The sequence below is a fragment of the Sabethes cyaneus genome, chromosome 1 (genome assembly GCF_943734655.1).
Source record: "Sabethes cyaneus chromosome 1, idSabCyanKW18_F2, whole genome shotgun sequence".
In the NCBI taxonomy this organism is placed as follows: Eukaryota; Metazoa; Arthropoda; class Insecta; order Diptera; family Culicidae; genus Sabethes; species Sabethes cyaneus.
The window spans coordinates 71580179-71593984 of NC_071353.1; the positions used below are offsets into that span (position 1 = coordinate 71580179).

General features: G+C 46.5%; 2 protein-coding genes across 2 annotated transcripts; both read right to left on the reverse strand.

Moving 5' to 3' along the window:
• Positions 1–8180: 8180 nt before the first annotated feature.
• LOC128745809 (uncharacterized) lies at positions 8181–11309 on the reverse strand. Its single transcript, XM_053842882.1, has one exon. It carries the CDS (start codon positions 11307–11309, stop codon positions 8181–8183), a length of 3129 nt encoding a protein of 1042 aa, XP_053698857.1.
• Positions 11310–12344: 1035 nt separating this feature from the next.
• On the reverse strand, positions 12345–13355 carry LOC128745810 (uncharacterized). The gene has a single exon (XM_053842883.1). The coding sequence runs from the start codon at positions 13353–13355 to the stop codon at positions 12345–12347; it is 1011 nt and encodes a 336-aa protein (XP_053698858.1).
• Positions 13356–13806: the final 451 nt, after the last annotated feature.

Below are 13806 nucleotides of genomic sequence, written 5' to 3' on the forward strand. Positions count from 1 at the left end.
CAAATCTTCACCCTGCGGCAGATCCTCCAGAAGTGCCGCGAATTCCGAGTCCCCACGCACCACCTGTTCATCGATTTCAAAGCCGCATATGATAGCGTAAACCGACAAGAGCTATGGAAAGTTTTGGACGAAAACGGCTTTCCGGGTAAGCTTACTAGACTTATCATGGCTACGATGGATGGGATCCAGTGCTGTGTGAGAATCTCGGGTGGATTGTCGGACCCATTCGAATCTCGCAGGGGACTTCGACAAGGAGATGGTCTTTCCTGCCTGCTATTCAACATTGCGCTTGAAAGTGTTATAAGACGAGCGGCGATCGAAATGCGGGGCACGATTTTCAATAAATCCAGTCAATTTATCTGCTTTGCGGACGATGTGGATGCTGTCGGCAGAACATTTGAGGCGGTGGAAGATCAGTACACCAGACTGAAACGCGAAGCAGAGAAGATTGGATTGAAGATAAATACGTCTAAAACGAAGTATATGCTGGCGGGCGGAACCGAGCGCGACAGGGCCCGCTTGGGCAGTACCGTGGTAATCGACGGGGATAAGTTCGAGGTAGTCGACGAGTTCGTATACCTTGGCTCGCTGGCAACAGAGGACAACAATACCAGCCGTGAGATTAAAAGACGCATTATCAGCGGAAGTCGGGCCTACTACGGACTCCACAAACACTTGCGATCGAACAATTTGAGCCCCCGTACAAAGTGCACACTGTACAAAACGCTAATTAGACCGGTTGTCCTCTACGGGCACGAAACGTGGACACTGCTAGAAGAGGACCTACGAGCACTCGGAGTTTTCGAACGGCGAATGCTAAGAACCATCTTTGGTGGAGTGCAAGAGAACGGTGTGTGGAGGCGAAGAATGAACCACGAGCTCGCGCGTCTCTACGGCGAACCAAGTATTCAGAAAGTGGTTAAAGCTGGACTGATACGTTGGGTAGGACATGTTGCTAGAATGCCGGACAACCGGTGCCGCCGGTTCGAAATTCTGCCACAAAAGACGATCATTAAGACTGTCGCAGTGGCCTTTTAACCCAATGCCCTTCTGGCATACAAAAAAAAAAAATGCCGGACAACTATCCTGCAAAAATGGTTTTCGCATCAAATCCAGTAGGAACAAGACGAAGAGGGGCACAGCGAGCGAGGTGGCAAGACCAGGTGGAGCGAGATCTGGCGAGCACTGGATGCCCGCGGGACTGGAGATCAGTTGCCATGGATCGAAACAGATGGAGAAATTATACTGCGTAGGCCTTGTCGTGAAACATTAGGCCAATTAAGTAAGTAAGTAAGTTTCCTAGTCACGGGCGACATTTTCTGCGACTTCCAAAACGAAAACTCGCGCGTACCATCTATCGATTACCAGAGGAAAAGCACTATTCAACGTAGAAACAGATCCTAAAAATTTATATACTGTTTGGTTTAGTTACTGACTTGGTTTTGTTTTAATAAAATAGATTCAATCAATTCATGGATATAACTCCAAATCGGTTGAGGATTGAATGTATACAATGTTTCTACTTTGATAAACGTTACGTATGTAGCTTGTATACATGAAGAATCGTATTATTACATACATGGATACATCACAGACAAACAGACGCAACATTCGTTTTCCATTCATCGTACCGATTAAACCGTCATTTCAAATTTGGGCTTAGTTGAGAATGTCTCCGTTTTGGTCAAAGTGGCGCTTTTTGACGAAAGAAGGGGAATTCCCCATAAAAAATACTTACTACTTCGAGAGATACCCATGTTGCTATTTGATATTTGGGAATGTCGGTCATAGATGGTGCTAGTGTTCAGGCTAAATGTGAGGTACGATAATTTTTGTTGATTTTTCTTCCAAGAGTTATGTCTGTTTGTCTGTGGATACATCCTACTATCGCTACAAAGAGACTTACGTGGTCCTACGTCACCTATGCGGCCTTGTGCACTACCCCTCGGATTTTTTCTCCCATGAGTGAGGCGGTGTATTAGACGACGGTCAGTGCGTTCTCATACATCATACTTTGAATTTCGCAACATTGGCGCCCAACAAAAAAACCTACATTCGCGTTTTGACCTCCACGTTTCGTGCTTAATAGTGAATCAGTGAGACTAAATATACAGGAAGGCAATAACAATATAAAATCACAATCATGGACTTCGTACATTTGCAAGGCGAGGAGCTGAATATCGTGTTAAGATTACGAGGAACGAAGGAAACAAAAGCGTAAGCAGGGGCGGACTGGGAGCCAAAGGGCCCACCGGGCCTTTGAGATTAGGGGCCCCGTGCAACTTGACTCGACTCAGGCACGTCAAGTGTCGAGTATCGGGAGAACGAGCAGCATAGCGGCTCGATGCTCGAAACAAAACAAACTCAGTCGTTATTAGGACCGAGTTATCAGCTTTTAGCGTGTGCGTCATATTAGCGGTTCACGGTACTTTAGTTTGGACGCATTTTTCTTCAACCCAATCTGCGCTACTTTGAGTTTTAGTTTTTGCAGCCACCACCACAGATGTTCTATCGACAATATCCATTTCATTGGCAAAGCAGACGAACTAACTAGATTTGCTGACGATTGTGCCTGTGTGTTGCTCCTTTCATAACATCCTGTAACGGCATGTTGTACAGCCCACCTGAGGGACCATCACGTTAATAAAGTCCACTGCGAGGTTAGAATGGCCATGATTTTACGGTCGATGGTAACATACAAAACTTTGAAATCAATGAAATAATTGTGCGTAGAATTCTGTATTCATGAACTTCTTGGAGGATCTGTCGCAGCGTGAATATTTGATTCTTTACTGACCGTGCTTCAGCGAACCCGGAAGAGAACTTTCCACATTCTGATAAGTGCCACTGCGCATTTTTGCCAGCAATGCAACGTTTTGCTCATCTATCACCCATTCATATTTCTGCAGATTTTAAGTTATAGGGCTAATGACATGCAAAATTGCAAGTATCAAATAAGCGGATTTTATAAACGATAGGATGTCAACAGTTCAATATAGATAAGTAGCTTACTGCGTCTTCACATCAGAACAAAACAGTTCATAGTGCAGACGATTCCCGTGCCGAGTTATAGCTATCCCTGGGATTAAACTCTTGGATTCTCCTATAAGAATTCTGCTTCTATAAGTAAGGTATTCTGTACGAATCCTCTGTAGAATTTCTTCACACGATTCCAATGGGTGGAATGCCCGATACTCTGCGCGAATCTTTTTGGTTTGTCCTGATAGAGCTGCGGAAAAAAGAACCCACCGTCTAAAAATGTCAGTACGAAGAGCACGTGCTCGCCAGTCCAGAGGAGAGGTTCGCCAGCAACGACACACGGAGTTTCTACAAAGCGGTCAGCAAGAATTTTGCCATGCCTGTGATGTGCAATGATAGTGCTGGCAACCTGCTTACTGACAAAAATACGGTAGCAGCCAGGTGGAAGAGTATTTCCAGACGCTGTTGAATAGAGAAGTAAACAGGAAGATCAGCAGGTACAGGATAAGAATTTTGAGCGACGGACAAACTGTGGAGCCATTAACACAGGAGGAGGTCAAAAGAGCAATCAGTGAGCTGAAAAACGGTAAGGTTGCTGTAAAGGATGGTATCCTGGCTGAACTTCTAAAAGCGAGGAGCGAGCAGCTGTACGAAACAATTCGCCACCTCGTTGTCAGGAACAGAATATGGGAGGAAAATAAATATCGGAGGCCTCATTGGCCTCATTTCCCATAATTTTAAAAACGAACATCGACTTGAGAGTAAAAACTATCGAGGCATTACGTTGCTCAATTTTGCCTATAAGGTGCTCTCCCTATCGTGTGTGGCTGAGTCCGTTAGCTGAGTTCTTCGTCGGCGAGTATCAAGCTGGTTTTCATGAGGGTCGCTTCACGATGGATCAGATATTTACCCTGCGTCTAGTAACTGACGAGTTCCCGGAGTACAACTTGCAGATTCATCATGTTTTTATGGATTTCAAGGCGGCATACGATTCAGTAAAACGAAATGAGCTGTGACAGTTAACGCTAGGACATGGTTTTCCCACAGAACTAGTTACGTTGATTCGTGTGACGCTGGATGAGTAAAAATTATGAGTCAGAATAGCAAATGAGACCTCACGTGCTTTGATTTTGCGGATGACGTCGATATCACCGAAATCAAAAGAATAGCAGCGAAAGAAGCCTTTAGGTCATTTATTGTGAAATTGGGACTTACCATTAACACCGCCAAAACGAAGTACATGGCGCGGAAATCCAAATGGTGTTGGTGTCGAAGAGGAACTGAATATATTTTGGTATGCTCGTGACATGTGACAACGATGTAAGTCGCAAAATAAAACGACTAATCGCAGCTGCGAATTGGCCTTTACGCAGGCATTACATTTTGTAGCTGAAGTCCCGTAGCTTGCAAATTCGCATAAACTGACGCTCTAGAGAACACTAATCCATTCGGTGGCCCTTTACGGACATGAATCATGGATACTAAAAGAAGCTGATCGACGAATGCTTCGGCTTTTAGCGTAATATTGCAAAATCCAAAATGGCGTGTAACGCAGACGCATGAACCACGAGCTGTATTAAGAATGTAAATATGCTGTTATAATGAAGATAGTACAGTGTGACAGTCTGCGCTGGGCTGGTCACGTGTCTAGAATGCCCGACGAAAGAGTAACCAAAATTATTTTAAGCATAGAATCAAGAAGAGGCCGTAGACTTCGGAGTAGACATCGCACTGATAGATGTGCGCTATCGAAGATGATGCACGTTCAGCTGGTGTTCGAGGGGTTTGAAGAAAGGTAGCGCAGGATTGAGTACTGAAGGACCATAATTCATTCGGCGCAGGATCGATATCGGACCGTCGCCACTGAAATAAACTAAGTATGGAACTTAAACCGACAGTTCGATATTTATAAGTAGTCAAATAACTGCGGATGAAATACTAATTCTACTTTTAATTACTCAGAATTGAAGCTGGTAATATTTTCTGAGCTTGGACCCCAACAGCTCAACTTAAATGGTTTTATGAATCACGGGGCCCCAGCAATTGAACATTCGTGAGTCGTAGAAAAAGTTCAATTGAAAGAGAAATTTTGGTTCGGGGCCCCAATAATTCCATTTGAAGCTGAATTTTCAATCATCAAATCGGTTCATTTCATGAATCATGGGGCCCAGCAATCGAATATTCGTGAGTCATAGAAAAAGTTGATTGAAAGAGAAATTTTGGTTTAAAGTTCGGGGCCCCTATAATTCCATTTGAAGCTGAATTTTCAATCATCCAATCGGTTCATTTCATGAATCATGGGGCCCAGCAATCGAATATTCGTGAGTCATAGAAAAAGTTGATTGAAAGAGAAATTTTGGTTTAAAGTTCGGGGCCCCAATAATTCCATTTGAAGCTGAATTTTCAATCATCCAATCGGTTCATTTCATGAATCATGGGGCCCCAGCAATCGAGCATTCGTGAGTCATAGAAAAAGTTTAATTGAAAAAAAAATTTTGGTTTAAAGTTCGGGGCCCCAATAGTCCCATTTGAAGCTGAATTTTCAATCATCAAATCGGTTGATTTCATAAATCATGGGGCCTCAGCAATTGAACATTCGTGAGTCGTTTTGGAAAATCTCATTTTGTGTAACGACGAAATTTTTACTGGGGCCCACCGGGCATTTGCCCCAGTCCGCCCCTGAGCGTAAGATCGCCAGAAGAAGGTGGTTCCTACACATCTACGGCGAGAGATACTGTATCGAAAGAGAGTGCACGCACATTCGGACACAGCGAGACCACTAATGGTTACAGCAACCACTGTATTGTACGAAGCAATCCACCGGATCATTGGCAGGATTTGGGAGGAAGAACAAATGCCGGAGGAGTGGTTGGATGGCCTCATTTGCCCAATTTTCAAAAAGGGACATCGACTGGAGTGTAAAAACTATCGAGGAATTACATTGCTCAATTCTGCCTACAAGGTACTTTCCCGTATCCTATTCTGCAGATTGAGACCGTTAGCGGAGTCTTTCGTCGGCGAGTACCAATCTGGTTTTCGTGAGGGTCGCTCCACGACGGATCAGATGTTTACCCTGCGTCAGTTGCTAGACAAGTTCTGGGAGTACAACTTGCGGACACACCATCTGTTTGTTGACTTCAAGGCGGCGTACGATTCAGTTAAACGAAATGAGCTGTGGCAGATAATGCTAGAACATGGTTTTCCGACGAAACTAGTTACGCTGATTCGTGCGACGCTGAACGGATTCAAATCATGCGTTAAAATAGCGGGTGAAACCTTGGATGGACTGAAGCAAGGGGATGCACTCTTTAACCTGCTATTCAACATGCCTTGGAAGGTGCATTACGAAGGGTAAACGTGGAAAGGAATGGAACTATCATCACGAAATCTCACATGCTTCTTGATTTTGCGGATGACGTCGATATCATCGGAATCAACCGTAGAGCAGTGGAAGAGGTCTTCAGGCCTTTTAAAAGGGAAGCAGCGAGATTGGGACTTACCATTAACACTGCCAAAACGAAGTACATGGTTGCTGGTAGGGAACGTGGGAGCCCAAGTGGTGTTGGTGCCGAGGTGGAGTTAGATGGGGAATGATATGAAGTAGTGGAGGAATTTATATACCTTGGTACACTCGTGACATGTGAGAACGATGTAAACCGCGAAGTGAAATGACGAGTTGCAGCCGCGAATCGGGCTTTCTACGGATTATGTAGCCAGCTGAAGTCCCGTAGTTTGCAAATTCGCACAAAACTGGCGCTCTACAGAACACTAATCTTCCCGGTGGCCCTTTACGGACACGAAACATGGACGCTAAAGGAAGCTGATCGGCGAATGCTTGGGGTTTTTGAGCGTAAAATTCTGCGATCTATACTTGGTGGCAAAATGGCAAATGGAGTGTGGCGCAAACGCATGAATCACGAGCTGTACCAAGTATACACATATGCTGATATAGTGAAGGTAGTGCAATGTGGCAGGCTGCGTAGGGCTTGACACGTGGCCAGAATGCCCGATGAAAGAGTAACCAAAACTATTTTCAGCTGTCGAAAACGATGCACGTTCAGCTGGTGTTCGTGGGGATTGGAGAACGGCAGCCCAGGACCGACGGTACTGGAGGACCTTAATTCGTTCGGCGCAGGATCGATAACGGACCATTGCCACTAAAGTAAGTAAGCTACATCTCCTGCACAATTGACTCCTATCTGGCCCCTTGCAGTTCCAGGTCTTATGCCCGTGCTCGAAGCACCGGAAGCAGGCCTCCGACTGCTTGAGCACGCTCAGTGGGCATACCGACCACCCCACTTTTAGCCTAGCAGCTTTCAGGGCTTCGTTTCCGTCCGCCAGCGAGAGTCGTATGGTGACTACCTGGGTCCCAAAAGTACCCCTACGCAGGCAAACGGCCTCGGTTGCCAACACCACTCCACTTTGCTCTTTGAGAGCCTGTACGACCTCGCACACATCGGTGATCTCATCCAGGTTTTTAAGCTGAAGTCTTGTATGCGGAACTCTTCTTGGCGGCGTTCTTCTTTAACTGCAGGATCATTTCGCCAGTGCGCGAGCGGTGGATGCTCCGCATGCCGCGCCCAGATCCTTGAGTAGGGCTTATCCTCTCATGGCCTTCAAAACCTCCAAGTATTTCGACTCGTCGGTTTTCAGGATTAAAGCGTCGCCCTTCTTCGCTCGCTTCCTTGTCGGTTTAGGTGGAACTTTCTTTTTCTCTTCTTGGCATTTACTTCGATCCACGGGCCACCCGTCTTGGTGCTTCCCACTGGTTGATCGATTGACTCCGCCAACCCGCTTACTTGGGGCCTTTTACCGAACAGGCATTTTTTTGGTCCACTAGGGGTGCAATCCCCCGGGGACTGTCTCATACACTTGGCGGACGCCTTTTCGCTGTTGGTAGCGCTCTCCGTATGTTGAGGTGGACGAGCCGGAAAACGAAAGGTTATTCGAACCTGGACCAATAACTGACGCCAGAAAACGGAATATCACCGGAGGATTGAATCGAAACCGAGAAATACGAATAAAAACCGACCGAGTACAAAATAGCGTCTTTATTGCTCTACTTATTCGTTGGAAGTGAAAAATTTGAATTTCTTCTTCTCGTTTGTTTATATAGATACTGTTAGTTGATAGACCGGTCGCGTGCGCAGGGGATTGCTAAAAACTCCGCTCCAACATCCTCCCCGCCTTGAGGTAGCACCTCAATCCGGAAGTGGACACAACTTCTGAACCGGGCGTTGGTACTCTGTCTTGCCTCGACGCAGCGTAACGATGCGGACTAATCCCTGTTGATCCGGATGCACTGCTGACACCCTGGCCAACTCCCAAGCCGAAGGCGGCACGTTGTCGCTTTTCACCAGGACGAGCTGACCCGGTTTGATGTTCTCCTGTCTGGTTCGCCATTTGCCCCTGGATTGCAGCGTTGCCAGGTACTCGTTCCGCCATTTGTTCCAAAACTCGATTGTGTATCGCTGGACCTTCTCCCAATGATCGAGTCGATTCATTTGCACCCGCGAGACGTCTGGTTCGGGTAACAGGTTTAACGGTTGTCCTACGAGGAAGTGCCCCGGAGTGAGGGCTTCGCAGTTATTGGGTGATGATGACATCGGACAGAGAGGCCTGGAATTCAAGCAAGCCTCGATCTGACAGAGCACAGTGGTCAGCTCCTCGAAGGTCAGCTTCTCATTTCCAACGATTGGTCGAAGTAAACCCTTGGCGCTTTTCACCGCCGCTTCCCAAATACCGCCCTGGTGGGGACTGGACGGCGAAATGAATCTCCATTGTATACCGAGGCTACTGAGAAAGCGCTCAGCATCCTTACCGTGTGACATCAAGGCTGTGTAAGTTTCTCTGAGCTGTCGATCAGCTCCAACCAGGTTGGTACCGTTATCAGACCAGATCTCGTTGCAATATCCGCGTCGTGCAATCATCCGTTTCAACGCTCCCAAGAACGTAGCTGTCGTAAGGTCCCCTGCCGCTTCTAAGTGCACCGCCTTAGTCGATAAGCAGACGAAGACTACGATATAACCCTTCATCGATCGCTCTCCTCGAGTGTTACTGCAGCGTATCAGAATGGGACCGGCATAGTCCACTCCGACGTGTGCGAATGGACGATATGCTGTAACACGTGCCGCTGGAAGACTTCCCATTAACTGCTGAGCAGTCTTCGCTTTCAAGCGACAACATTTCACACAGTTGCGTATCACTTGCTTAACCACGTCTTGGCAACCCTTTACATAGTAGTATTGGTTTATAGTTGCAGTCAATAGCGATGGGCCGGCATGACAGTTCTGAACGTGCAGTTCCTCTATTAACAGTCGTGTGACGCGATGTTCTTTAGGTAGAATTACGGGATGCATAATGCGAAATGGACGAGCCGAATGCTGCAACCGACCGCCAACTCGCATGGTTCCGTCACTGTCCAGAAATGGATACATGTCGCTGATCTTCGATTTACAAAAAACCTCGCTACCACCCTTCAAACTATCCATCTCTCTTGCGTAAACGTCATGTTGCGCTAGCCTTGCGTATTGTAGTCTAGCTTCGTGTAGTTCGGTTAGTGTGATCGTGCCGGAAAGTTTGGATTGCTTACTTCGCTGTGCCTTCATATTGGTTATGAAACGATTAACATATGCTAGTTGCCGACACGAGGCATGTAAAGTAGACTTGCGTTCAAGAATCTGCCTTTCAATCTCGAAGCTGGTGCCTGGAAGCTTAATCATCGTATTGAGTGTTTGAAACCGTTTACGTACCTCAACTGTGCCGTCGTCGAAATCTTCCGGTGGAACATTGCGCTTCCACGACGAAGAATCCGCTGCTAGCCAATGCGGTCCAGACCACCAAAGCGGATGATCTACGAACTCCGAAGGGTTTATTCCTCGCGACGCACAATCTGCAGGATTTTCGTGTGTTGAAACATGGCCCCAGTGTCGTCGCGGTAAAATATCCAGAATAGTCGATGCTCTGTTCGCTACATACGTGTTCCATTTACGGGGATGGTTGCTAAGCCATTGGAGGACTATCGTCGAATCTGTCCAGGCATACTGCTGAACCTGGAAACGTTCGAGCGGTTCTGCTACCTGCTTCATCAGCTTCGCCAGAAGTTCCGCTGCGTTGAGTTCAAGCCGAGGTATAGTTACTTGTTTCACCGGCGCTACCTTTGTTTTAGCTGCAATTAAGCTGACGTGAATACGACCATCTTCGTCGATTGATCGCATATACACAACTGCGGCGTAAGCTTCTTCAGAGGCGTCAGAGAAGCCATGCAGTTCAATACGACCGTGAAAGTTTGCCATCCATCTTGGAATTTTCACCTGTTCAAGTTGCCACAAGTTTTGTTTCATTTCTACCCACGCATCCTCGATACACGGGGGTAACGGATCGTGCCAGTTCAAATCGTATAGCCAACAATGTTGATAAAGAATTTTTGCACGAATGATGACTGGTGCGAACCATCCGAACGGGTCGAACAGTCGCGCTGTGTCCGACAGCAGTTGATGCTTTGTATTAGGACCATCTACTCGAAAGTTCACCTTGAAAGTGAAAACGTCTTCCTCAGGCAACCAATGTATACCAAGCGCTTTCACCGAATTCTGTTCGTCTGGCAAATTGATCGGTTTAGCGTTAACATTTACGTCACTATGTGAGTCGAGAACCGTTGCTGAATTCGAGCTCCATTTGCGTAGAATAAAGCCCGCATTATGTAGTATCTCGTTAATCTGCTTGATTATCACCATCGCCTCTTGCGCAGAGTCAGCTCCAGAAGTCAGATCATCAACGTAGGTATGCTTTTTGATCCGCTCAACTGCCTCTGGGTACTGCTTCTCGTGTACTTCAGCTGCCTTTTTCAATGCTGCCATAGCCAAAAATCCGGAATTCTTCAGACCGTATGTTACAGTCAGCAAACGAAAATGTTGTATCGGCATGTCCGGGGAATCACGCCATACAATGCGTTGATAGTTCGTATCGTCAGGATGCACCAATACCTGACGGTACATCTTCTCGACGTCCGCCGTAAATACAATCGGGTACGATCTGAATCGTAATAGAGCATCAAACAAATCCGCATTGATATTGGGCGCACTCAGCAGCAAATCGTTGAGTGATACTCCGAAAGATGTAACACAAGATCCGTCGAATACGACTCGCAATTTGGTCGTAAGACTGTCTTCCTTTATGACCCCGTGGTGAGGCAAATAACAGGACCTTGACTGGTCGACTGCTATCTCCGAATCTGGGATTAACTGCATATGTCCCAGCCGTATGTACTCTTGCATGAACGTTGTGTACCTAACCATGAAATTTTCATCGTTCTGAAACCTGCGCTCCATTGCTCTGAGGCGCTTGACAGCAGCGGTCAAAGATTCACCGAGCTTCTGCTTTGAATCGTCCAGCGGTAGTTTAACGATAAAGCGTCCTTCTTCCGTACGTGTGAATGTTGATTCGAAATGGTTGATTACCCGTTTCTCTTCCTCCGTCAAAGGCTGGCTGTTGCGTAGCTCTTGGTCTTCTCAAAACATCCGTAGAGTGCGATCGATATCAAATTCCTGATGTACGTTTATCACTGAATGATTGGTGTGTAAACATTCCTGCTTAGAGATTCTTCCTGCGACCATCCATCCGAATATGGAACGTTGTGCTACAGGAATACCGTTAAGATTCTTGACCTGCCGTCAGCTTTCCTAATACGTATGCTTGTGTTGTAATTGTATCACTATCGTCGAATCGCGATGAAACTATCAACGATACCTTGCCGGCTGTAGTACCGACTACTTCTCCGTTAACACCAGTAACTTCCACCTTAGCGTTGATCCGCTGCAGTCCAAGACGTTTGACTCACGCCTCGGTGATAAGAGATGCCTGAGATCCCGAATCAATCAAAATTCTCACTTCGTTTGATTTGCCATCCACTCCCTTGATATTAGCTACCACCGTCGGCAACAATGAAAACGTGGACGGTTCCGAACTGCTAATTACTTCCTGTGCCGCGTTAGCCGAAATTGAAGACTCCTCAGTATTCTGCTCCTCTGGTTCGATAACAGCATCATTCTGCTGCTCCGGTCGCTTGACGTCTCTTCGGCACAGCAAGGTATGGTGCCGTTGCTTACACTGTGCGATATGACAAACTGATTTCGATGTACAATGTTTCGCCGTGTGTGACGGGCGCAAACAGTTGTAACATAGCCTTGAAGAAAGTGCGAGCTGTCGACGTGCTGGTACGTCCATTGCCTTAAAAGACTCACACTGGTACACTGGGTGATCGTTGGAACACTTTGCACAAGATATCGGAGTAGCAGCAGCAGCAGCAGCAGTATGAAAAGCTTGAAGTTTCCTTTCGTTGCCACTGGCTCTAGGGTTCTCCTTCTTCACGATGTCAAACGACGTTTTTTCACAAAAGCCGAACAGGTTTCCAATGCATCACAGCGCTTCTGCAGAAAGTCCAAAAAATCCATAAACGAAGGGTTGTCGATGTCGATTATTTTCTGTGCCCAAAGCGAACGTGTGTCTTTATCCACCTTATCCAGCAGCAGGTGAATGAGCCACGGATCACGCGTTTCGTATTCATTGCCCAACGCCTTGAGCTGACGAATGACGTCATCAGAAACATTCACTAGTTTTTTCAATCCATTCGTGTTGCTTGCTGAAGGTTGCTCCAGAAATTCCCGTATGAGTGCAAACACCGTATATTTGTTTTTGTCGTAATGCGCAATTAATGTCTCCCAAGCTTCATGATAATTGGCATCACTAATCGGAAATGAATTCACCATCCTTTTAGCCTCTCCGTCAATGTATGAGAAAAGATACTGCATTTTAACTGACTCTTTCAGATCAGTGCGATTATGAATCGTGCCTTCGAACAAGTCCTTGAATGAACGCCAATTTTTCCTTTTGCCGTTAAATACCGGAATGTTCAGCTGCGGTAGCTTCACATTGATATGTGGCTCGTGTTTCACCGATTGAATTTCCAAAGCTGGTTGCCGTGCGAGAACTGCCTGCTGCGTCTCCAATAGAGCTTTGATTGCGTCACGTAAATCACTTGTTCCCTCTGAATTGGAACTCCGAACCGAGGAATTTTCCTGCTTCTCTTCCAGATACTGGGTGTAAATATCCTTAACCTGGAAGTACACTTCATCGAACAGGAGCCGATGATTGAAAACTGATGCAACATCCTCCAAGTGGGCCGTTTCCTCTTCAATCGCAGTTTGAATAGCGTCGAAATGATTAGCAAGTTCCGTGAGTTTACTTCGCCTTTCCAATACTTCCGCAGCGGACGGCTTCCGGCAGCGGATGTTCTCTGCGACAGATAACTCCCATTTCACTTTCGCATAAATAACCTTTCGCTTCGAAGCGAGATTTTCCGTAGTTGCTGTATCCATAATCCGAGCGTGAAGGACCAGAATGTTGAGGTGGACGAGCCGTAAAACGAAAGGTTATTCGAACCTGGACCAATAACTGACGCCAGAAAACGGAATATCACCGGAGGATTGAATCGAAACCGAGAAATACGAATAAAAACCGACCGAGTACAAAATAGCGTCTTTATTGCTCTACTTATTCGTTGGAAGTGAAAAATTTGAATTTCTTCTTCTCGTTTGTTTATATAGATACTGTTAGTTGATAGACCGGTCGCGTGCGCAGGGGATTGCTAAAAACTCCGCTCCAACACCGTAGCTTTCTCAGCTGCGTTGCGACACCCTGTCAGCGGGCAGGCATCCGTCTGTACTGACTTCGACGCCTTCACGGTCCCCTTCTTCACCTATCCAGCGCCACGAGGTCGTTGTGTGTTTTGGTCGCTGCACACAAGGTTCTCCGAAGCATGAGCAAGCT

Bases quoted from the DNA above. Each gene is read 5' to 3' on its own strand.
- LOC128745809 (XM_053842882.1), bottom strand. From the start codon at position 11,309: ATGGAGCGCAGGTTTCAGAACGATGAAAATTTCATGGTTAGGTACACA.
- LOC128745810 (XM_053842883.1), bottom strand. From the start codon at position 13,355: ATGGATACAGCAACTACGGAAAATCTCGCTTCGAAGCGAAAGGTTATT.